This window comes from Sporobolomyces koalae (genome assembly GCF_050403365.1).
Source record: "Sporobolomyces koalae JCM15063 DNA, S_koalae_JCM15063T_v1_ctg17, whole genome shotgun sequence".
Taxonomy (NCBI): domain Eukaryota; kingdom Fungi; phylum Basidiomycota; class Microbotryomycetes; order Sporidiobolales; family Sporidiobolaceae; genus Sporobolomyces; species Sporobolomyces koalae.
This window is the reverse complement of record NW_027481754.1, coordinates 312,724-335,974: the sequence shown is the minus strand read 5'-3', so window position 1 is coordinate 335,974 and position 23,251 is coordinate 312,724. Positions and strand designations below refer to the sequence as shown.

The following is a 23,251-nucleotide window of genomic DNA, read 5'->3' as shown; positions in this document are numbered from 1 at the left end:
AAGCGAGGAGATAGAAAGACGAAAGGAAACGGGATCTTGAGCAGTGTTGACTAGTTGAAGCCATCGCCTTCGATCGTCTCTGCTTGCTGCAGTTCCTTGACTCCAGCCGACCTTGCGACTTCGGCCAAAAAGTTTTCTCCCGTCCTGCCTCGTTTGCCTCCGCCTCCCGCGACGTTCTTGTTGGCACCGGCTTCAAAGATGTACTGTACGAATCTCGCGACTCCTTCTTCACCAAGTTCCGCTTCGGCCCTCGCGCCCCACTTCCATTCGATCGTGGGGTCGCCCGTTTCCTGCACGGTACCTTCTGCCGTCGCTCGTTGCGTGCGGGATGGTCCTTGGGTACGACCCGCTTGAGTTTGAGTTGCCCCTCCTCCTCCTGCCGTCGCTCCCGGTTGAGCTCCTGCGACTTTTGCTCGTTCGAGGTATTGCTGTTTTGTCAACAGCGTCAAGTACGCCGCGAGGGTGAGGCTTTCAGGATGAGGTGCCGCGAGCGTGAGCGGGATTGGGGTCATTGGGGTCAGGTTCAACCTCCGGAGGTACGAGATGAGTTGATCTGCTCAAGTGAGACTCGTTGTCAATTGGAGTAATTTGGATGGAAAAATAAGATTTTTTTGTTACCATCTCCGAGTGCTTTGCCATTCACGAGGATGAGCGCGAGGATAGTTCCCAAGACTCCATACGCTGCACCTTCTTCCCTCTTGGCATCCCGCATGACGCCTCCCATGACATCACCCATGTCTTCTCGAGCGTTGTCGTCGCCCTCTTCCTGGTTCAACTCGAGATCGAGGTGGTCCTCGTCGAGCATCCACTGTCCCAACTCTTGTCGCATCGTCGGTTTGTTTTTGCCCGACCTCGGTTCAAAGTCGAACGGCAACTTGGCTTGGTAGTTTGCCGAAGTGACCGTGGCGGCATGTCGCAAGAGGGGTTGCGGGATCGTCGAACGCAAGATCCACGCTTTCGGTGAATCTGGCAAAAGAAAGGTACAAGGCAAGAATAAGGCAAGTCCGCGTCGATTCGAATCGTGTAGCGTCGAATTCCTCACTTTTGCCCGTGGCGGTTTCGCGTGGTCGCAACATGACCAGTTCCATGCCCATGACGTCTCGCAAGAGTTTCTGCACTTTCGGCATCAGGACTGCGAAATGACGGCTTCGACCTCCAGTCAACACTGTCATCAACGATGTGTCAGTTTGAACAGTCTGGAGGCATAGGAAGAGAGAGAGCAAACGGACCATTCTTGACAATGTCTTCGCGTTTGATGATACGTCGGTGGGTCTCGTTAAAGAGGATGTACCTCGTGATTGCTTGAATGTGTTCTTTCTTTTCCTGCGAGGCGAGCCAACATACAACTTATGAGCTAATCTCTCTCGAGCAAAGGACGGGATGGTACTGACAGTATCGCTCAACCCTCCCTTGCGTGCCCTGTCGTCGTCGTCGTCGTCGTCTTCATCATCTTCTTGCTCGTCATCTTCTTGCTCTTGGTCGTCATCGTCGTCGTCGCCATGAGTGCGCTTCTTCCTCTTGGTCGTTTTGTTCTTCTTCTTGGACGCGGCTTTACTGGTGCGACGGGATGCTTGGGGTGACGATTGTGCGTCCGAGTGGTCGTCGTCTGATTCTGCATGTTGTTGCTTCTGTCCTAGGAAAGAGAGATTCGACGCGTCAACTCGGGTCGCTTTTCCGGAATGAACCCTGGGCTTGGCTGGACGCGTCTTGAGCGAGACAAGAGCGAGTCGCACGTACGCTAGGACGCGCCATGTCGTGTGCAGCGATGCGTGTAGAAAGAGTCGATGACAACCGGAGCGCGAGACGCGTTGTAATTGCGCATACAAATTGAAATCGTAGTCGAGTTGTAATGCGTATTAGAGATGGGCACAGCCCTTGTCGTGCCTCGATCTATTCAACCCCTACCAACGCGATGCACGTCCGACTATCGGTGCTGACAGCGCTGCTTCCGACTGCGGCGATCGCGAGCTCGAACGCTCAGCTGTACCTGTCGTCGTCGTCGTCGAGTTCGTCGTCATCCGTCGCGCCGCCCATCTCGCTCACCGCACCCCAGACGAACGCCGTCCTCGCTCATCACCTCGGCGTGTCGTCGTACGTCGACCTGCCCCTGTCTTCCTCGCGCGAAGGGGCCAACGACTGGGAACAAGCGCTCGTCGAGGGTTCAGCCGATCCCAAGTTTGTCGTCCTCGTCGAGTGCCCACACCATGGCTGTGACGGTACGTACTACAGCGATTTAGATCAATCCGAGCGAGCTGACCCCTGTTCTGCGTGCAGACATTGTCCCGACTTCGATTCCGCTCTCTCGACCCTACACGGTCCCTTCCCTTCCCTCCGAGTCGTACCTCGCCGCGATCACGCTCCACCTTCACCGATTCGCCGACTCGCTGCACCTGTCCCCACAAGAGTCGACCCAAGTGAAAGGCCTGAAACAGGTCGTCGAGCAAGGGCTCAAGAGTGTCGCCGGGTGGCAAGGCTGGGTCGGGAAAGAACTCGCCGGCTGGATCGGGTATGAACCTCAAGATGTATGGCCCTTTCCACCCTTGCGAGGTCCTACCCAGAGACTGACCGAGCCCCGGCAATAGAAAAAGTACCGAGTTCAACAGCAAATCGAACCTGTCGCCAACTCGAACCTCTTGTCCGATCTCGACTTTCTCGATGCCGTGAGAGACTCTCACCCTGATACATTATTCCAGAAACATCCCACTGAAAAACGCTCTTCACACAGTCTGGCGCTCGACTTGGTCAAGATCTGTCGCAGCTTGCTTCCCTCGCCGACTCGTTCGTGTCGCAAGCACACCTGCCCAAGATTGCGATCGTGCACCTGCGGGGACTCGCCCAAGTCGCCAAGAAACACTCGCCGACTTCGTCCGAGTACCAACGTGCATCGACTCTGTTCCAGCAGACGCTCTCGGCGACGCTCGCGGCGTACGAACATGGCGAGCCGGGTCACGTTGTCTTGTTGACCGTGCCTCCTGAGAAGCGAGCGTTGCTTCGGAAACGCCAACCGAGTTGGTTGCACCCGTTCGAATCGCCGATCGCTCGATACACTTCTCGCACGAGGTCGATCCCGCACCAACAGAACCGTAACGTGAAACGTTCCGTCTTTGTTACACGAGCAGAACCCAAGAAGCAAGAAAAGACGGTGATCGTCCCTTCGTCTTCGAAATGCTTCAAATCGCTCGACGAGCTGAACAACCAAACCGCTTCGTGCTTGTCGAGAGGAGAAGGAGTGCGAGGGCTTTCACCGAAAGAAGGTGAATGCTGGGTGTGCAAATGTCACTCGACGTTTGATCAAGACTCGGGCAAGAAGACGTACTGGGCGGGACAAGGATGTGAAAAGGTCGATCTCTCGTCGTGAGTCTTTTCTTTTGCGCCATTCGAATGTCCAGAACCAGATTTTCTGACCTCTCGGGGGGAGAGTCAACAGGAGTTTCTCGTTGTTGTTCTTTTCGAGTCTCGGACTCGTGTTGATCCTCGGTGCGAGTGTCGCGCTGTTGTACAAAGTTGGGAGTGTCGAACTACCAGGCACCCTCAGCGCGGTCGGAGGTACTGGAGGAGCTCACATCAAGAGGGATTAAGCTATTATACTGTTTTTCTCCTTTTCTTTTCCATTCACTTTGCCTTTCTCTAGCTTGAGAGTTCTCTGCATTCGTAGTATCCGAAATTGTCAATTCTTGCGCGTCAACGAGATATGAGAATGTATGCGATCAAGGTTGATTTGACTTTCGCCGCCGCGGTGCCGCGTTTGACTCCAAATCTCATCATAGGGCATCACCTCTCTCGACCGCCCCTCGAAACCAACAATGACGACTTTGAATTCAGCACCTTCAGTGTCTGGACTCGTGTCCGAGACGGAGAACACGGTGCCAGCGATCGCAACTCGTTCGAAACCCGAACCATCGCCTCTCTCGAATCCAGTCGATCCTACAGCAGAGGTCAAGAACGGGATCAGGTTGCCAGATGGAAGTCAGATCTCTCGACCCGTGTTTCCTCCGAATCCCGAAATGTACCATCGAGTTCCTCGTTGCGTCTCCCATCTCTCTCTCTCTCCGCTCCACTATCAACGATCTGACATTGTGACGATTGTAGCACATCAATTGAAACCTGATGGAACTCCGAATTACCCCATCATGTCGCTCAACTCGTCCGTGTATTCAATCTTGCCTTCGGGCGGCACGCCTCTCACTCCCGCCGTCAACCTCTCGCAACGACTCGGGAACCAAATCTTGCTCAAACGGGAAGACTTGACCCCCGTGTTCTCGTTCAAACTACGTGGAGCGTACAACCTGATGAACCGATTGACGGAAGAAGAACGATGGCGTGGAGTGATTGCCTGTTCTGCCGGGAACCACGCTCAAGGAGTCGCCCTGTCCGGCAGTGAACTCGATATCGCGTGTACGATCGTCATGCCGCTCAACACTCCTTCGATCAAGTACCAGAACGTTGCGCGATTGGGAGCGAAAGTCGTGTTGCACGGTGCCGATTTCGATGAAGCCCAACGCGAGTGTCTACGATTGGCAAAAGTTCACGGGTTGACGATCATCCCTCCGTTCAACGATCCGTACATTATTGCTGGACAGGGTACGGCCGCAGTCGAGATCCTGCGTCAAACCGACGTGTCGAAACTCGATGCCGTGTTTGTGCCCGTCGGAGGTGGAGGATTTCTCGCGGGGATGGCCGCGTACATCAAACAGATCGCTCCTCCTCATGTCAAAGTGATCGGAGTCGAGACGTACGATGCCGATGCGTTGCACCAAACGTTGAAAGCTCGAGATCGGTTGACGTTGAAGGAAGTCGGGTTGTTTGCAGATGGAACCGCAGTGAGACAGATTGGAGACGAGAGTTTGAGGGTGTGTAGTGAATTGGTCGACGAGTTGGTCCTCGTGAGCAATGACGAGTTGTGCGCGGCGATCAAAGACGTCTTTACCGGTACGCTTTCTTGTTTCCCTCTCTTTCCATATTCACGTATTGAACGTGTAACTCGTGTTCATAGATACTCGATCAGTACCTGAACCTTCAGGAGCTCTCGGAGTCGCCGGAGTCAAGAAATACATCTCGACGCACCAACTTCAGAATCATAACAAACGATTCGTGTCGGTCGTCAGTGGTGCCAACATCAATTTCAGTCGATTGCGATTTATCGCCGAACGTGCCGAACTTGGAGAAGGCAAAGAGGCCATGTTGAGGGTCATTATTCCCGAGAAACCTGGAGCGTGAGTTTCCAACGAGCGTATCTGCACCCTCTCCCACGAGGTGCTCAAACAAAAAAATGTTGCTTTGCTAGGTTCTTGGCATTGCATTCGATCATCCACCCTCGAGCAGTGACCGAATTCGTGTACCGGTACTCGTCTTCGAAACGAGCCTACATCTTCCTGTCGTTCTATCTGTCCTCCCCTTCCCTCCCTACGAATTCGACTCCCGCGACTCCGATGTCCTCATCAACGGCTTCACTCGATCCTCATCAAGCTCGACAAGCTGAACTCTCGTCCCTGCTCGATTCGTTACATGGTTCCGGGTTCAAAGCGCTCGACATTTCCGACAACGAACTCGCGAAATCTCATTCGAGGTATTTGGTCGGAGGCAAGAGCAAAGTTGAAAACGAACGCATGTTTAGGTTCGAGTTTCCGGAACGTCCGGGAGCTTTGCGCAAATTTTTGGAGAGTCTTGGTACTGGGTTCAACATTAGTTTGTTCCACTACCGGAATCATGGAGGAGGCAAGTCTTTTTCCTTTTCTCTCGACTCGTTACAAGAAAAAGACAGAAAGAATTGACGGATTGCTTTCGAGTAGACGTGGGCAAGATCTTATGTGGTATTCAGGTTAAACCTGAAGAGTCGGAACGATTCGAGCAGTGGTTGAACCACGAAGTCGGGTACCCGTTCGTCGAAGAGACCAAGAACCCGGCATACGAAGATTTCTTGGGAGATGATTCCGATTCTTCTTGTCCAGAATCGTAGAATTATCTTATTCTTTGCAAAGATGTATAAAAACCCCTATCTAACCCTGCGCCCTTGGACATGACCTCGCTACTTTTGGTTTTTGGGGAATCCATCGGGACCAAACAGTCCATGTTGGTTCGTGTCCAACACTCTCGGTCCATCTCCAACTCGAGTTTGAATGATCCTCGTCACGGCTCCCACTTCTTGTCGTTGAATCACCTGTCGGTTGAACGTCTTGGGGGTTTCGACAGCGGATTCGACTTGGATCGGTTCCCGTTGCGGAAAGTACTCGAGTACGGTTTGAAGTACGAGTTGGGTGTGTTTGCGTTCCACGTACAAGACGGCGTTGGGTCCAGCGTCGTACGTGTACGCCGCGACGAGTCCCAATCCAGCTTCAACTGAAGCTCGGTTCAATTCTTCGACGAGTTGAATGATTTGCCTCGAAGTGTCGTTGAGGTAAAAGATGGGAGGAGTCGTATCGAGACAGACGGCATGGAACTGGTTCGAATCGGCGATCGTCTGTCGTGCAAACGTATCGAAATCACGTTCGCGAATCGCGTGTTCGATGCGTTGCATGCGTTGCGGGACGACGTGTTTGATGCGGTGTTCGAGCAACGCCGAAGTGTGCACGGTACGTTGCATGCCGGCGGTCGAAGCAGTGCCTTTCTTTTTGTCCGACACGACGAGGATGATGGCGTCGAGGGTCGACCAGTGTTCCTTGTCGACGACTTGGTACGCGACCGAGTCGTGTCCATCGGCCCGTTCTCCCATCTGCCATCCGACGTAGCCTCCAAACATGGAACGACATGCCGATCCAGACCCTTGTCTCGCGATCCTCGACAAGTTCTCGACCGAGTACCCGAGGTGTTCGAGGTTGTACACGGTTGCGATGGTTTTGATCAATGCCGAAAGTCCAGAAGCGGAACTAGCGAGTCCAGCTGCAGTTGGGAAATTGTTCTCCGAAGCAATGTGCAAAGGGTGGTGTGCAATTTTGTCGAGGTTTGTATCTTTTGATTCAAATTCGTTCCTGATGTGTCGCAACTCTTTCAAACAGGTTTCGATCCTGGATCCGGGAGTGATTTGTTCCTCGATGCCGTTCAACCAGAGCCGATCGTGAGTGCCAGTTTCGATAACCCGCGCGGTCGTGAGGGAGCGCAAGTCGTCCTGATCGAGGGTGACGGACAGGGAAGAGTTGGTCGGGAGGATGAGGGCCGTATCGCGTTTGCCCCAGCTAGAGGGAAAGAGAGAGTGTGTCAATATCGAGTCGAGGCGAGAGGTGGAGCAAGGTGGTTTACTATTTCACGACGGCAATGTTGACCTGCAGTGTAAGAGCAGAGTTAGTGACCGTGGAGATAGAGTGAGGTAGCAACACGCGTACGGGAGCCGTGCAAGTCGCTTCAAACGGGCTTGACGACATGTTGCGCGACTCTGTGACCAGGAACAGTTCAGTTGACGCGTTAATCGGGTGAAAATGAGCGCGTACAATTGATAGGGTGGACCTGGTGAGAAGCAAGCGTGACACGAACTAATTCCGTCTCTCATCCAAACACTACCCCAGAGATGAGCGAACACACTCTCGAATCGCTCAAGGCGTTGACCGTCGTCAAACTCAAGGTGCGTTCGAGTGTCCACATCCTCTCGATCAAAGCCGAATCGCTGAAAGAGAGAGAGAGAGAGTAGGACATCCTCGCTGCACGTGCATTGCCAGTCACGGGCAAGAAGGACGACCTGATTGCTCGCATTCTCGAATCTTCGACGACTGCTGAACCTACGCTCGACTCGACTGCGCAAGCGACGGATGAACCCGATGGTGCTGGAGTTGGCACCGTTCAAGAACTCGCACCTGCCGCCGCCACTGCTCCAGCTCCGACCCCAGACGAGGCTCCTCTAGCAGCAGCAGCCGAATCTGGTCCGAGTCAGGAAGAGCTCGAACGAATCCAGCGAGAGAAACTCGATCAGGAGGAACACAAACGCAAGTTGCGCCTCGCTCGATTCGGAGGTGGAGACTCTTCAACGACCACGACCGAGGATGCTGCCGAGATCGAGAAACAGAAACGAGCGCAACGGTTCGGTCTCGAGACCACGACCGATACTACTCGCGCCGAATCGCTGACCAAGGTGCGAGCATCTCTCCCTTGAGCGAGTGCGAGATCGCTGACAATGACATCTTTTTCCAGTCGGTAAACTCGCTCGATCAAGCTCTCGGCTCCAACCGACGTGAACGCAAACCGAAACCAACCTCTGGAAACCCCGCTCCGACTTCGAAATCGAACCCTCGAAACGAACAGACGGTCGCAGACAAGACGGGCAATCCTCAAGCTGCTGCAGAACCCGCTGCAGCTGCTGCTGCCGCTGTCAAAGCCGATCCAGAGCTTCAGAAACGGTTGGCTGAAGAAGAGGAGAAGAAGAAGAAACGTGCCGCGAGGTTTGGACAACCTGCAGCCGAGGTTTGTTCCTTCTCATTTCCTCACGATTGCAGGACTCAACTGATGATTCGTTTCGCCTGTCAGCCCCAAGAGAAGAAAACCAAGACGGCTTGAGAATCTAGAGGTAATGTCAAACTCTCTCTATTCTCGAAAGCCACGTAAAAATTTGTACAAATTATGTCACGCTGTACCGTGTATCTCGAACCAGTATGAAAGAAACGAGAGAGAAAGAGAGGTTTGAAAATTAGAGAATCAGAGGCGAGTGTATGCGCCGAAAGATGTTCGGAAAAGTTTCATCAAACCCCTCCGGTTCTCTCAAACAAGGACCTGGCTCGCTCTCTTGCCTGACCCACCACCCCACTCCACCAGAGCAAGAGTCATGGACAGTGATTCGGACTCGGACCATGTCGACATCGCAGCGGCGTTGTTGGGTCAATCGACTACCAAGTCTCGATCCAAGCAATCCGCGCCACTCAAGTCTCCGACCAACTCGAAGAACACGACAACAAAGTCTCGCCGACCAGCTCAAACCGAACCTGAATCCGAAAACGAAGACGATGAAGATGAAGAGGAAGATGCCATCTTTGCGAGTCTCGCACAACTGCAACACTCGCGCAATTTGTCCGAAGGTGCCGCGATCGTACGCAAAGGCAAAGATTCGAAATCGACGAAAACGTTGACGGGAGGAGGTTCGTTCCAAGCTTTGGGACTTGCACCCTTGTTGCTCAAAGCCCTGTTGCAACGAGGGTTCACGACTCCGACTCCGATTCAACGTCTCGCGTTGCCTTCAATCCTCGGTACGACGGAAACGGTCGTGACGGATCAAGGCAAGAAATTGACCGTCGCACGAGACCATTTGTGCATGGCTCGAACCGGTTCGGGCAAAACCTTGTGTTACCTCCTGCCCCTCTTGTCGAGGTTGTGGTCACATTCCGACAAGTTTGGAGCGAGGGGTTTGATCCTCGTACCGACCCGTGAACTCGCGATGCAAGTTCTCAAGGTCGGCAAAGACCTCGCGCGTGGAATTCGCGGAGAAGGGGAAGCGTTGCGATGGGCCATGGTCGTTGGAGGAGAAGCGATGGAAGCTCAGTTCGAGTCGATCTCCGGCAACCCGGACGTGTATGTCTCTTTCTCTCTATCGATGGTCCCCTTGCCTCTTGTGGTTTCTGACATTTTCGCTTTTTCGAAACAGAATCATTGCGACCCCAGGTCGATTCCTGCATCTGTTGATCGAAATGTCACTCTCGCTCGCTTCGATCCAATCCCTCATCATCGACGAAGCGGATCGACTGTTCGAACTCGGATTTGCGGATCAGTTGAACGAGATTTTGCACCGAGTTCCGCCAACCCGACAAACGCTCCTGTTCTCAGCAACGTTGCCTTCTTCCCTCGTTGGATTCGCAAAAGCCGGACTCCAAAACCCGAAACTGCTTCGACTCGACGTTGACCAAAAAATTTCAAAAGATCTTCAAATGGCGTACCTCGATGTCAAGGCGAGTGAGAAGGAAGCCGTCTTGCTCGGACTCTTGCGCGAAGTGATCAACGTGCCCGTCATGACTGAACTCGAACGTGACGAGGAACGCAAACGTCAAGTGCGAGAAGCGGAACAATCGTTCGAGGAAGTTTCAGGAGGGATGGGCAAACCGGCAGGTCAAGGCAAGAAGAGCAAGTTCAACGCGAAGAAACAGAAGCAGGATGGAGGGTGGAAAGGCAAACGCAAACGAGATGCTGCAGGCAGTGACGACGAAGACGTAGATGGTGGAGACGCGATTCTCTCGCCCCACCAAACGGTCGTGTTCGTTTCGACCAAGCATCACGTCGAGTACATCTCGACCCTCTTGACCGCGGCGCACTATTCGGTTTCGGCCATTTACGGTTCCATGGATCAAACCGCTCGCAAGATCGCCCTGTCCCGATTCCGCAGATGTCAAACTTCGATCCTCGTCGTGACGGATCTCGCCGCTCGTGGTATCGATGTACCCGGAGTCGAGAACGTGATCAATTACGATTTCCCGAACGGTACTCGTGCGTTCGTGCATCGAGTTGGACGTACCGCTCGTGCCGGTCGAACCGGTTGGGCGTACACGTTTGTCACTTCGCACGATCTCCCCCACATGCTCGACCTCGAATTGTTCCTGTCTCGACCTCTCAAGATCTGTCCGACTCCCGCCCCACTCGATTTCGCGCAAACGCTCGTACTCGGATCTGCACCGCGTTCGCTCGTCGATCTCGACCTCGAATCTCACCGAGCCCTGTTGGAACACACCCCTCAACTCGAAGCGTTGCAAGGAGTCGCTCAACGTGGACAACGCATGTACGAACGTGGATTGGGCAAAGCTTCTCCCGAGAGTTACCGACGTTCGAAAGAGATCATTCGGACGAAACACGACAAGGTGAACGGGATCGATGGCAAGAGTGATGCCGGGAGTGAGAACCCCGTGTTTGATCAGTACATGGCACGATCTCTCCTCTCGAATCGCAACCCTTCTGCTTCTTCGACTTTGACCGCTTCGACTTCGAATCAACCGGTCATGACGGACGAGACGGTGCAACAAGCGAAAGACGCCGAGAGGGAACGTGCCGACATGCTCGCCAAGATCAGTGGGTTCCGACCTGCCGAAACCGTGTTTGAAGTAGGCACTCGAGGCAAGAGGAGTACAGAACCTCTCGCAGCATTGATGAAGGAACGGAGGAAGGCCATGATGAAATCTGAACGGGCACGAGAGTTGGTCCAGAAGGTCGACGAGAGCGAATTGCCTCAGCTCGAAGGAGGGTCCGGAGACGGAACTGGTGAACTAGGAGGAGATGATGACGATGATGAGGGACAAGATTTGTTCGAGTTGGACAAACCTTCGAAGCGAGTCAGGAAGGAAGACATGGATGATGCTGACGAGGAGGAACTCGAGGTGAGCCATGTTTTATCGGTTCCCTTCTCTCCACATTTTCGACCATTCACTGATGCTGGTCTATTGCACAACAGGCCGTATTTGGCAAGAAGCCGACGAAACGATCGAAACCGATGGGAGAAGGCGCAACATACCGGGATCCAAGATTCTACCTCAACTACGAACAAGAAGGTGCCGCTACTGAAGCTGGGTGCGCTCATCTCGTCCTGACCTCTTCTTTTGTTTCAATCGGTTGTGCTCACGAACCTTTTTTTGGCTCCGTTTCTTCAGGTACGCATTGACGAACGGAGACTCGTTCGTCGCACAAGCGGCGCATTCGACGTACGATGTCTCGGGACGAGGAGACACGGAAGGAACCCCGGCTGAAGCACAAGCCCAGAAAGCATCCGCTCTCAAGTGGGATCGACGTCAGAAGAAGTTTGTGCGAGCAGATCAAGTCGGTGCCGACAACAAGAAGATGATTCGATCTGAATCGGGTCAAAAGTTGTCGGCCACGTTCAAGAGTGGAGTGTTTGACGATTGGAAGAAGAAGAGTCGTACGTATATGCCCAAAGTCGGTGAAGCCGAGTTGGCTGGACGTACCTCGACTGGAACCGAGAAGAAGTGGAGACACCAAGGTCAGAAGACCAAGATGGACGAAGGGGAGAAGGGTAAAGGCAAGAGGCGCAGGATCGGCAAACCTGGATCGCAATCCTCGGCGCCAGGCGGACTCAAGAGTGCTGCCGACATTCGCAAGGACCGAATCTCGAAGGAGAAACGAGTCAAACGCAGCAACCAGCCGAGCAAGAAGAATCCGAACGGATACAAAGCGCCGTCGACTGGTGGAGGAGGAAAAGGTGGTGGAGGAGGAGGTCGGAGAAAGTAGTCGCTTTTCTCTTCCGTCTCTCTTTGCTGCAAATACGCTGTTTCGCGATCGTTGCGCAGATCCGAAACTCTGCCAAGTCGCCAGCTCGGCACAAATTGAATTGATGAGAATGCATGTGAGCTTGCATAAATGGCCCCAATCGACGGGACAAAGTAAACAACAGAAAGGGAATCACGTGCGAGTGCGCACTTGCGCACAGCACAGGACCGAACGCTTTGTGTAAGGCTGGATCGCGGAACAGACAACGTTTGAAGCAGCTCTCGAGCGATGATGCAAAGCGTATCGCTACAGGTCTTCATTTCCTCAGCACGATATGAGGTGAATCGAGAATTGCATGTACCGTCTGAGACACCTCAGGACCGGCCTGCAGTCACTTCAATGACTTCGACACCGATGCCACTCACAATCACCTGCCACCGCTTACCTTCGCTTTCCTCGATTTTGATCGCATCTTGTGCCGAGCAATCCGCGACATCGAGACACGCTGCCGACACGATCTCGAGCGTTCCTGCTGAAAGCTCGTCAGGTACGCGATAGATGTTGAGCCGTTGCTCAACCGAGGACGATGCCAACAGGCCAGACGCGAGAAAATTAAGGCCTGCGAAAAGGAAGCTCAATATGAGCTACCGTGGCCATATGTGCAAGGCGAGATGTTAAAGGACATTGCGAAAAGACTCTCCTTGTATCGTCGAAGCGTGTGCGTCGGGAAGAGTAGTGGAAGACGAGCAGCTCGCAGCGAGACTGCCTCCCGGCTCTGTACCTTGAAAATCGATTCGTTGCACCGAGACTGCATTGTCGTCGCCGGCGGTTGCCACGAGGAGCTCAGCTCCTGTAGTGCCATAAGTATCAGCAAGTTGTCGCTTTCACGCCGCCCTCAGAGTATGATGAGGATCTACCTTGGATGACAACGCTCAACCCGTTGATTCCAGATTGATGCGGCGAGAGCGTCAAGATTGGTTGAGGAATAATATTGAGACTACTTTCGATGACTCTGGCAGCGTCATTGCGTGAGTCGGGAATAGCATCGAGAGAACAAGCAGAAACGAAACGCACTCGGAGAGATCCCGGAAGCTGAGTCTGTTGTTCAACGCGACGTAGTTCTTGTATCAGGCTTCCGATCGTGAATCAAACAGGATGATAAGCTCACCTTCCATCAGATTGTCCTGCAATCGCAATCACCCTATTTCTTCCGGCAACCTTGACGAGTTGGACATCGACAGAAAGAACGCATTTGCCGAGGCCCTCCGTCTCAGCCAAGAGATCAAACTGCGCGTGATGATGTCTCCACAGCTTCGTACAAAAAGCGGGTCAGGTCTTGCAAGTCGTCCCGAACGATAAGGGGGAATTGACAAACCCGTAGTTTGCCATTCGAGTAGCCCGAAACGACTAGACCTCCGGTTTCTGTGTCCGCCGGAGCAGCGAGGACAGCGATATCCATCGTCCTCACTTCTCCTCCTTCCGTTTCCGCCAGAATTGTCCCCTTTTCGAGTATCCGCACCTCGATGGATTGCCCTGCGAATCGCACCACGTCGAGCTCGAATGCGGTTACAAGCTCGCGAGTACCGCAGGCGTACAGAGTCGTGCGAGATCCGAGTTTTGAAGGAGATGGATGCGAGAACGCGAGGGCCTTGAGAGCGCTTGGTAGGTATCGATTGATGTAAAGTGGTCGAAGAGATTTGTCGTTCATCACTGTGCTCGATTGCGACCCTTAGAATATGTCATACGGCTCGCGCAAGGGATTCAAAGGATCAGATGCTCACGCTCGCTAATCGCCAAGACTCCATTCTCGGCAGCAGTCGCAACAAGCGTAACCATTTCTCCGTTGACCTCGATTCGTTGCATCTTGGTCGCTCGAATTTCTCGCCCGTGCAGACCAAAATTGATGATCGAGGCGAAGGAAGATACTGCAAGCTGTCGCTGCACTTGTAGCTGCATGGAGAAGAGTCCCAAGTTGCGCTGGTCAGCGATCTCGCCGCAAGTACCGTAAAAACCCTGACTGATAGATACGTACAGCCCCTTGGGCGAGTCGATAGTAGGATGCACCGTGTTGCCGTGTCTGTACGAGTTGGGCAGGTATTTGCTTGCCCGGGCTCTCGAACGAGTAGAGCTGTTTTCAGAACGGTTCAGGTTAAGAGGCATGTATGGGCTAGAGGGATATGACTTGCCATTCGTCCAAGAGAGTCAAACAACCCAGCACGGGTATCGACCAATGCCAGGTACTGCCCTGTTCCATCCTCAGCCGTCATGATCTGTATAGCAGTCAACAGAACCAAAACCGGTCATTGATGCAAGATTCGTGATCGAACAGAGGATCGAGGGGAAAACTAACCTTTTCTATCGGTCCCTTGGCAATCCATCTCTCGTCGAGAACCTGTAGGTCACAGGTTCGCGCCTCTCGATCATGACTCAGGCGTACGATCTTCTTCATGCCATCGCGTCCAACCGTCTCAATGTCCCATACTCTGTTCGGTCGCTCCGCATCTTGGCTGTCGCAATGCACGATACGCATATCTTGTACTCCGTCCGAATGAAGCGATATCGATCTCGATGTGTAATCCGTATCGAGAGAGAAAGTGGACAGTTCGCCTCGAGCGTTTCCAACCATGATGATCGTTTGTCCTACATTGTCTCGGATGAACGAGATTGCAGTAGGTGCAGTCGTTCCTTCAAGACTCTGTTCGATTTGTATTTTGTTGACAGGGTTCAAGATTGTGTCTTCAAGTGAGATGATGTGGATTGACCAGGTGGCTCGTTCCCAGATGGCAATTCGAGTTCGATCGTCGCTGAGAAAAGTCGAGACGGCTTTGATGTTCGACTGCGAGTGATTGATTTTCTGTACTGTAACGATCGGGCTGGTAGGATCTGATGATAGTTGCAGTTTGGCACAGAAGGAATCGCCTCGGTTCGAAAAGGCAGTGATCGATACTTGACCTGTTGCAGAGATGTCCAAGTCGAGAGATGCAGGCGAGTTGGAGAAAGACGGCAGGGTATGGAAAGGTTGTTGGGATTCGAGCGATTCTGAAGGATTCGAGAGATAGAATGAACTGTGACAGATCAAAACAAGCGAGTGAGCTTGTGTTTTGTGTCGAGACTGTAGCGTGCAGCTAACCCATCGAGAGCAAGTGATAATGCCAACGGCTGGTCGGTTCTAGGATCGACCGCGACTGTGAACGATTTGATCTGACCCTGTTTCGGCAGTTTCCGCCGCACGTTCTGTTGTAAACTCGCCAGATCGGCAAGATCCGGCAAGTTCCAACTTCGGATCGCTCCGTCCGCACCTCCGGTCAATACGTTGTCTCGTGATCGGGGCGATCGCGTGACACAGACACTCCAGATTGAACGTCCATCGTGACCGTCTCGCCAAGTCTGAACGACTCGATTCTGTTCTTTCCCGTTACTTGACGCTGAGAGCTGCCATAACCGACAGGTAGCATCCTGAATAGTATGAGATAGGTCAAAAATTGTTGGAACCGTTTGTTGAAGAGGGTAAGGAATGATCAGCTCACTTCTCCAACGCTGACCAATCTTTCTTGATCAACCCAATCGATCCTCCACACTCGACCTTCATGGCCCCACAAGGTTCTCGCTCCCGTTTCGACTCGTTGTTGCAGTTCGGTCACGGGTGCTTGAGCTTTCGAGAAGGGTGACAGGTCCCAGATTCGAAGAGTTCGATCATCGGAACCAGTCGCGAGCAGATCCGAAGAGTTTGGTGAGAATGCAACTGTAAAGATTGCGCCCTGTAATCCAGAAGAATTTGAGCCACAAAACGACAAATGTCCAGCTAAAATAAAAGAGGAACTCACGCGATGTCCACTCAAGCGTTGCAGTTGTCCGAGTGATGTTTCACTTGGCGATTTCAAGTCAAGACGCTCTAGTACTTGCGTCAATGGCACGTCCCAGATCAAGACATCGCCGAGCAGACTGCCCGCTGCGATTCTGACCGAGTCTTGTTGAGACGATCCGTTGTAGTGCGGTTTCGAGAACCTCGAAGTCCACAGGAGAGGTCGTTTTGGGGCATGTATCGTCATGATGGGTTGAACAGAACGCGCTACGGGGTTTAGAGGACTCGATGCGGCGATCAAAGGAAAGACGTGAATCGAGTTGTGAAGTGTCGAGATCATGAGTTTGTCGTCCTTTTTTGAAAGAAAAACAGACAATGTTTTTGTTAGTCGACAGATGACCGATTGAAAAACAACGAGAGAGTCTTACGAAAAGGAAAGCGGCATCACCGGCAAAATCGTCGAGGACAAAGCGAGCGACGACGGTTATAGAAGCGCTCGAAATACTGAGAGAGACCATCGCGATCAGTGTTGCTAAGATGGCTTTGGTTCGCGAGGAAGAAACAGGCTATTTGGCTCACTCGTGAGGGTGAGGGAGGGACAGCTTGACCAGGACGACCTCTTTTCCCCCGAGGACGACCACTCTCGGGGAATCTGTCTTGCCAGAAGTCTCGAGTACGATCCTGTGTATCCGTTCCCGTTTGAACACTTTGCATCGCTTGAGTGGTTGCGGGTTGAGGTCCGAGTTGAGTGAAGCGAGTTGAAGAAAAGTTCCCGAGCCAGACAGGACCAGTTCGGTTCCGAGAGTGGTCAGGCATGTGATGGGTGTCAAGCATGACTTGTTCTCGAGGCGGATATCGTCGTACAACGTCATGAGTGGTGGACTATCGAAGGAGAGACAAACTCGCGCGCGCGATCGCGTTTCACTTTCTCTCTCTTGCACAACGCGTTCTTCAAAATGTCGACCGAAGGCAATCAGAAACGACCACGCACGATCGCGTCTTCCCAATTGGAACCAGCGACGGTCGAACGAGGCACGACCGCGTTACCGACTTCGCGGGTGAACCGCATCATCAAAGCCGACGAGGATGTCAACCTGTGTTCGAAAGAGGCCATCTTTTTGATCGCGAAAGCAACCGTCAGTCTCAACCCTTACCCTGTCAAACCGTCGCCTGGTTCGAATCGTTCCCCCGGGTGTGGGGCGTTATTCTGACTCTCGCACTCTGCTGATCTCCGCTCTCTCTGTTCTACGGCGTACATAGGAACGAATGGTACAAACCATGACAGCACAGGCGCATGCAAATGGTCGACTCGAGAAACGTACAAAAATGGTGAAATATTCCGATCTCGGTCAGTCTTTCTCTCAACCCCTCTCTCGTCAGGAAATGACTGAAAATCCGAATCTCTGATAGCTGCTACTGCGAGTAACCCTCAATGGTTCTACCTTGGAGAAGTGATCCCTGCACCGATTTCACTTCAAGCGGCAAAACTGTTGCGACAACAGAACGAGGAAGGGAACGCGGCTGGAGGAGGTGCGACTGCTGCCACGACGGGAGGAGGATCTCAGAAACAGTATGGAGGGAAACGAGTCATGAAGGCGAAAAAGAAGGCTCAACTCGCCGCGAACGCGAATGGCGATGGAGTCGGAACGATCGTCGAACCCGAGAAACGCAAGACGCGAGGGAAGCAACTCAAGTTTACGGGAGAGACGGCAGGAGACGAAGATGAAGACGATGAAGAAGAAGGCGAGTTTACAAGTGAAGCGGGAGAGATGGATGTCGATGACTAGCCACCCCTCTCGACATATGTGATGATAAAACCTCGTCAAAGATGCCCATTACACGACGGGGGACATTCCAACAGCTAGCCGAGAGAAGAATACCCTGCCCGACTACCTCCTCTCGCTTGATCATCAAACAAACGTTGTTCGAGTCAGTTGGATCAATGGAAAGCTGTCAGATGAAGCGAGAACGTACTCCGGAAGAGGTCCGAGATGACCCAGGGCAAATCCCTCCACATGTCCCGATGCGGAACCATGTCCCATCCGGTTGCGCCATACGTCGTGTAGTTGTTGTACGCGCCGAGAACAAAGTACGCCGCGAACCCGAGGAATACTCTGCGAACAAGGTCAGTCTCAATCGCACATAATTTTGAGAGAAAGGGGGTCTAACAGGCGCACAAGGTAAAGAGCCATGCGAAAAATCCCATTCCTCCCTGAACCTTGTCATCACCGTCTTCTCCTTCCCCAGAGTCTGGTTTCCGACCTTCGGGTGGGGCCGAGTCTTTCGATCTCGGACACGCTGCCGCGGTCGTCCACTCGAGATCGAGTACGCCGAGTTTCGAATGATACTCTTTCACCTTTGGTGTAGTCTCTTTCGCGTCTGGATCGCACTTCATTTCGATTCTCGCCGACTGTTCGACCGAGTTGTACTGTCCGCCGGTGAGCTCGAGTAACCACCGTTCGTTCGAATCGACACCTTCAATCTCGATCGCATTGACTCGCATCTCGGAACCTTGTCGAATCTGTCCCGCTATCGGGACCACGGACAAGAGTCGATCGTCGAGTCCTTCCCTCGAGGTGAATGTCGACATGCAGATTCGAGTTCCGTCGGGACAAGCGTCCCCCGCCGGTACATCGGACCCTGGTGGGGAGAGGGGTGCACACAGCGAAACTTGGTATTGGGTCTGTTACAATTTCCCGCCGTACAAAGGGTTGGCACAATGAGAACGAAATGGTCAAGGGAAACCGTGGCATCGTTTGCGTCATCTGGGGAGTGAGACTCACCTTGGTTATCGTTGGAGGGGTCTGCGTCTGCTCCTCGAATTGTTGTACGCCCGACAGCTGTGACGTACTGGAGATCAGTGTACGGATTGGGCTCGAGAGAGGGAGGCGGTGACTGACAGAGGAGAGATCAAACTCGCGTCCATTGAGCGAGAGTGTGTCACGGCAGTCGAACGAAGCTGCCCACACGAGAGACAAGCTCGCGAGGATGACAGTGGGGCGGCGCATCCTTGTTTCAGAGTCGGAAACGCAACAGTCGGGAGACGCGCTGATCTCGCAAGCGGTAATAGGGTTCTCTACTCAGGGGAGGTTCAATGATTGCGGACCTTGCGCGCTTCGCCCGAACCGCCGATCAAAGTCTCTCCACTCCGAACCGACCTTGACCGCTCACTCTGTTCGACCTGCGCCGCATCGGGATAGTCTTTGTAATTCGTACCGAGATCGTACCCCCCGACGAGCGGATATCCTGGACGCAAAGGAACAATCTCGGCCCCCTCACCAGCCTGCACTCGGATCATACGGCAACTTGGAAACCGCACTGCATGGCTTAGACGGCACAGGGATTCCCTCCGTGAGTCTCTAGAAAACTTTCCGCATATTACTGTCCTGACCCGGAGCGCTTGCACACCCATACCGGCAGATGTTTGATTCCCCTCTTTCGCCTCCGAACGCTGCCACCAGCCTCGAACTCCCTCAAACTCAGTATCACCCTCACTCCCCTACCTACCAGCTCGTACCGCTGACCGAAAACCATGGTCCGCCTGTACCCTTCTCGCTCGCAACTGGTACCTCTCCACTCTCGCCGAACTCTCCGCACATCCCGCTGCCCATCGATCCCGGCTCATCTGCAGCGCTACTCCACCACCGAGCGAGCGTATCGTCTACTTCGACTGTCGACGCTTCGAGTTCGAAAGGGTCTCCCGCTTCACCGCTCGTGAACCTGCCGGCGAACCCAGCGGCACCTTCGACCTCGACTTCCTCGACAGCTGCGAAACCGCCCAAACCTGCATTCGTACTTCCACCACCTCCTCCACCACTCTCGAACCCACTCGACCTCCTCCAGCGCTCCCGGGTTGGACTCTCGCAACTGATCGGGCACGGCAACATTGACGCTCGGCCTTCTCGACAGGCGACCGCGAGTGCGCCCCTCAAGAGTGGAGCATGTACCGCGTGTCGAGTCGCCAAGGCGAAATGTAGTCAAACTGAACCAAGCTGTTCACGTTGCGTGACGATGAAGATTGATTGCAACTATCCCGTGTTTGCGAAACGAGGTCGCAAACGAACCATGACTCCGTAAGTCCTCCCCGACTTGTCTTTTTCGTGTCCGAGTTTTATGAACCCTAAGAATAACCGCCTGTGACATGATCGACCAGGAACCAAGTCTTGCTCGAGAATTGCCATCGCGACATTGAACAGGCGCTGGCGATCCTCGCGTCGGGTTCACCACATACTGTCCCCCCTCCACTACCCCCGATACACCCGCAACCTCCATCTCAGCGCGAATCATCGACTTCACAGTCGCCACTTGTGTTTACTGCAGGGGATGAGGAAGAGTCGGGATCGGCGCGTGAACTGAAAGACGTCCTCGAGAACCCGCTCGCGTTGTTGGCACACATCTCGAGTCTCAAAGTAGGAGGGGACAGTACCACCGACGAAGAGAGTGGCAAACTCTTCTTGCCGCAACAGACGAATCGAGAGCCTGAACCAACCGTCGAAGGATACTTTGCAACAGGTAACAGTAGTTTTTTGCCCCTCCCAAAAAGGTTATCTCGATGGTCCTGATTACTTGATATTGCGTGAAAACATCAGGTCTGTATCAGTTGCGGTCGGACGCCGATCCAGCGTATGACCCCGTCACTCTTGGCATTATTACGGAACAAACCCTCGAGCGCTTTGTCGATTTGTGAGTTCTTGTTTACTTCTCTCGCTGCTAATCTTGTCCTGACGTTTGGGGTAATCTCTTAGCTACTTTTCCCATTTGCAACCTTTCATTTTTCACCTGACCCCTTCGATTCACACTCCTCGGTTCTTACGCGACACTTCTCCGTTCCTCACGACTGCCCTCTCGTGTATCTGTGCGACGTTCGATCCCGCTTCTCAAAGTATCGTGCCAGCTCTGTTTCACCACTTGCAACTGATCAATACGCGCATCTGGTCCGAAGGACTGAAGAGTCTCGAAATCGTTCAAGCTTACATGCTACTCATGTCAGTTCTTTCCCTCCGAGCGGCATTTCGAACCTCGAGAAAAGTCTGACATTGTCCCTTCGTCGGAATCAGACATTGGACTCCGATCGCAAACAATTGGGGCGACGATCGAAGATGGGGATGGTTAGGAACCGCACTTCGAATCGCGACCGAGATCAAACTCCACAAAACGCTCAATCAAGTCACGTACGATTTCTACCGGTCCGTCACTCCTTTGAGTGATGATGCATTTCAAAAGTTGTCGGACGATCGAGGTCGAAGTTGGAGGTTGATCTCGGTATCAGAAACGGCGTTTGTCCCTTTTTTTTTCCTCAACTCTTCTTTGGAACGACAGACAAATGGACTGAATTCGATTTTGTCTTTCGGCACGACTCGACAGGCTTGGAGTCTCGACGGGACGATTGGGAGCGATTTCGAACTTGTGTTCCGTTTGGCCGGGTCCTCCAACTCCGTCCAACTTGTCGAAAGATCACGTGCATTACAACCTTTATGCTTTGCTTGAATTGACCAAGATCTACGTGCGTGATCATTCTGAATCCTCGACGTACCAGCGATACTGAATCATAGGACAATTCTGCGGGGGGTGATACAGGCAAATGCAATCTGTCTCTCGAACAACGTGACGGACGCAGAGGCTTCGACCAACTTTGACATTCGAAGCTCGTTCAAATCGAAATACTCTCACGACTTGCTACAATGGCGACAAACTTGGGTCCATGCGAGTAAGCTCCCAACCAAAAAAGATTTACCGAGCATCGACATTCGCATGCTGATGGTGCTTTCGTCTCGGATCAAGATCATTATGTTCGAATGATCTATTCTCACAATCTCACTATCCTACTATCGATTTCACTGCGATTCCGAGGTCCAGTTGGACCGATCCTTGACGAGTGTAGCGCGCAGGCGTTTGAAACGGCAACCCTTGCGGTACGGTGGCCAGATGATTCGTTCAGGTGGGGAAGCAACATCAGTGTCGTCGTAGTTGCGTAAGTCCTCATCTTGTTTTGATGTGGTCCTACAAGACCAAGTTGAACTAACGCCACCACTACCGGTATCAGGTATGCCGCCACGCTTCTGCTGCGGGTATGTATTCTTGCCATCTGAACGTACTTCTACAAAGAGAGCTCATACCTTTCTGAATCGTGCTAGATCGATGCGACCAAGCCTGGAGCTCTTTCACCCACCGTCGTCTCGCTGTGCGCAGCAGTTGCCGATACTCTGCTCCTCACTGGCGCAACCCGACCTCAAACGTAAAAGCGTTTCTTCTGCCGTATTGCAAAGCCAAATCTCTGACCACGTCTCTTGTACTTCTGACGCAGTCGCACGCTCGCAACTCTACACGGGACTCGAATTCGAACTCTCTTGGCCGCTTCGACCTCTCCCACGATCCCTCAACCTCTCCCTTCGTCCCTGTTGCCATCGGACCTCACGACTCATCTCCATCATGCGGATATTCACGCGACGTTCGAGAACGTACCCGACAAAGGTTCACCTCAATTGTTTCCCCCCGTGTTTCCGGGAACTGAACCTCTACGACCTTTGCTCACTTCGACGACGACAAGTTCTTCAACATCCCGACCCTCCGTGTCTCGATCCGATAACTCCATATTCGAAGAGACGAGTTCAACTGAACCTGTTGTTGTTCCTGGAGGTACTCTCTCGGTAAACGAGATTCGATTGGGACCGAATTCAGATCACTTGTGGTCTTTGCCTTCAAACGAATCTCACATGCTGTGGGACTTGTTTCACGATCATCGTCCAAACTCGGTCGTCACCAACACGACGAGCTCGAACCCTCTCGAAGAACCCACTCGAACTTCGTCGAATTTATTCAATCGAGATCCAACAACAACAACTTCAAACTCGTTGTCACCTGGTTCTTCTTCAATATTATTGCAACATTCAAGTTTGCCAACAACGTCTTTGAATTCGAGACCTTCAACGTCTGCCAGCGGACAAGATCTCCAGCATCCGAAAGCTAGTACAGAAGGAAGAAAAGATGGAACTGCAAGTTCAGAAGAACCCGAACCGGCATCGGAATCGAATCGAACGAAACGTGGAGACAGTAAGAAACGACAACATAGTGGAGCTTCTTCCTCTTCTTCCTCTGCTGCTGGTGTTGGAGGGATCGTGGCAGAAGAAGGAAGTATGAACGATGGAGATTGGGTACATCGGAACGCGCTCGAAACCGATTGGCTCAACAGTGAACCTGGAGCATGGGCCTGGTAGACTTTTTGTATCCTTTTACCCTGCAATAATCGGCATCCAACATCATCATACGATTGAGATTGTACACGCTCTGAACTATCTGTTGCGTGGAAAAGGACAAACTTGTGCATCTCTCCACAGT

At 52.8% G+C, this 23,251-nt stretch overlaps 10 protein-coding genes across 10 annotated transcripts; 6 read left to right on the top strand and 4 right to left on the bottom strand.

Annotated features, from left to right (window-relative positions):
* Positions 1–50: 50 nt before the first annotated feature.
* On the bottom strand, positions 51–1,752 carry JCM15063_001073 (MAGE domain-containing protein; the record flags this gene model as incomplete). The annotated part of the gene is made up of 6 exons (XM_076678874.1): positions 51–553; positions 619–966; positions 1,043–1,165; positions 1,230–1,323; positions 1,392–1,633; positions 1,734–1,752. The coding sequence occupies 6 exons, from the start codon at positions 1,750–1,752 to the stop codon at positions 51–53; spliced, it is 1,329 nt and encodes a 442-aa protein (XP_076534112.1).
* Positions 1,753–1,912: 160 nt separating this feature from the next.
* On the top strand, positions 1,913–3,578 carry JCM15063_001072 (uncharacterized protein; the record flags this gene model as incomplete). The annotated part of the gene is made up of 5 exons (XM_076678873.1): positions 1,913–2,216; positions 2,275–2,522; positions 2,583–2,660; positions 2,726–3,354; positions 3,428–3,578. 5 exons carry the CDS (start codon positions 1,913–1,915, stop codon positions 3,576–3,578), a joined length of 1,410 nt encoding a protein of 469 aa, XP_076534111.1.
* A 225-nt stretch (positions 3,579–3,803) lies between these two features.
* Positions 3,804–5,956, top strand: ILV1 (threonine ammonia-lyase ILV1; the record flags this gene model as incomplete). The annotated part of the gene is made up of 5 exons (XM_076678872.1): positions 3,804–4,023; positions 4,090–4,929; positions 4,994–5,213; positions 5,285–5,715; positions 5,790–5,956. The coding sequence occupies 5 exons, from the start codon at positions 3,804–3,806 to the stop codon at positions 5,954–5,956; spliced, it is 1,878 nt and encodes a 625-aa protein (XP_076534110.1).
* A 69-nt stretch (positions 5,957–6,025) lies between these two features.
* Positions 6,026–7,355, bottom strand: MVD1 (diphosphomevalonate decarboxylase MVD1; the record flags this gene model as incomplete). Its single annotated transcript, XM_076678871.1, has 3 exons — positions 6,026–7,169; positions 7,234–7,256; positions 7,317–7,355. 3 exons carry the CDS (start codon positions 7,353–7,355, stop codon positions 6,026–6,028), a joined length of 1,206 nt encoding a protein of 401 aa, XP_076534109.1.
* A 143-nt stretch (positions 7,356–7,498) lies between these two features.
* JCM15063_001069 (SAP domain-containing protein) lies at positions 7,499–8,478 on the top strand (the record flags this gene model as incomplete). The annotated part of the gene is made up of 4 exons (XM_076678870.1): positions 7,499–7,552; positions 7,619–8,056; positions 8,116–8,385; positions 8,449–8,478. The coding sequence occupies 4 exons, from the start codon at positions 7,499–7,501 to the stop codon at positions 8,476–8,478; spliced, it is 792 nt and encodes a 263-aa protein (XP_076534108.1).
* A 265-nt stretch (positions 8,479–8,743) lies between these two features.
* On the top strand, positions 8,744–12,135 carry DBP10 (ATP-dependent RNA helicase DBP10; the record flags this gene model as incomplete). Its single annotated transcript, XM_076678869.1, has 4 exons — positions 8,744–9,483; positions 9,557–11,270; positions 11,345–11,460; positions 11,541–12,135. 4 exons carry the CDS (start codon positions 8,744–8,746, stop codon positions 12,133–12,135), a joined length of 3,165 nt encoding a protein of 1,054 aa, XP_076534107.1.
* Positions 12,136–12,488: 353 nt separating this feature from the next.
* On the bottom strand, positions 12,489–16,788 carry RTT10 (tRNA (34-2'-O)-methyltransferase regulator RTT10; the record flags this gene model as incomplete). The annotated part of the gene is made up of 14 exons (XM_076678868.1): positions 12,489–12,733; positions 12,896–12,964; positions 13,032–13,126; positions 13,189–13,212; positions 13,283–13,425; positions 13,490–13,824; positions 13,896–14,064; positions 14,147–14,242; positions 14,552–15,179; positions 15,245–15,570; positions 15,642–15,872; positions 15,939–16,268; positions 16,345–16,420; positions 16,496–16,788. The coding sequence occupies 14 exons, from the start codon at positions 16,786–16,788 to the stop codon at positions 12,489–12,491; spliced, it is 3,060 nt and encodes a 1,019-aa protein (XP_076534106.1).
* Positions 16,789–16,872: 84 nt separating this feature from the next.
* On the top strand, positions 16,873–17,703 carry JCM15063_001066 (histone-fold domain-containing protein; the record flags this gene model as incomplete). Its single annotated transcript, XM_076678867.1, has 3 exons — positions 16,873–17,052; positions 17,177–17,264; positions 17,327–17,703. The coding sequence occupies 3 exons, from the start codon at positions 16,873–16,875 to the stop codon at positions 17,701–17,703; spliced, it is 645 nt and encodes a 214-aa protein (XP_076534105.1).
* Positions 17,704–17,777: 74 nt separating this feature from the next.
* Positions 17,778–18,924, bottom strand: JCM15063_001065 (autophagy-related protein 27; the record flags this gene model as incomplete). Its single annotated transcript, XM_076678866.1, has 5 exons — positions 17,778–17,818; positions 17,891–18,030; positions 18,094–18,599; positions 18,700–18,756; positions 18,817–18,924. 5 exons carry the CDS (start codon positions 18,922–18,924, stop codon positions 17,778–17,780), a joined length of 852 nt encoding a protein of 283 aa, XP_076534104.1.
* Positions 18,925–19,336: 412 nt separating this feature from the next.
* On the top strand, positions 19,337–23,130 carry JCM15063_001064 (uncharacterized protein; the record flags this gene model as incomplete). The annotated part of the gene is made up of 11 exons (XM_076678865.1): positions 19,337–19,989; positions 20,070–20,428; positions 20,506–20,599; positions 20,662–20,901; positions 20,974–21,192; positions 21,281–21,419; positions 21,494–21,623; positions 21,698–21,887; positions 21,960–21,984; positions 22,051–22,151; positions 22,221–23,130. The coding sequence occupies 11 exons, from the start codon at positions 19,337–19,339 to the stop codon at positions 23,128–23,130; spliced, it is 3,060 nt and encodes a 1,019-aa protein (XP_076534103.1).
* Positions 23,131–23,251: the final 121 nt, after the last annotated feature.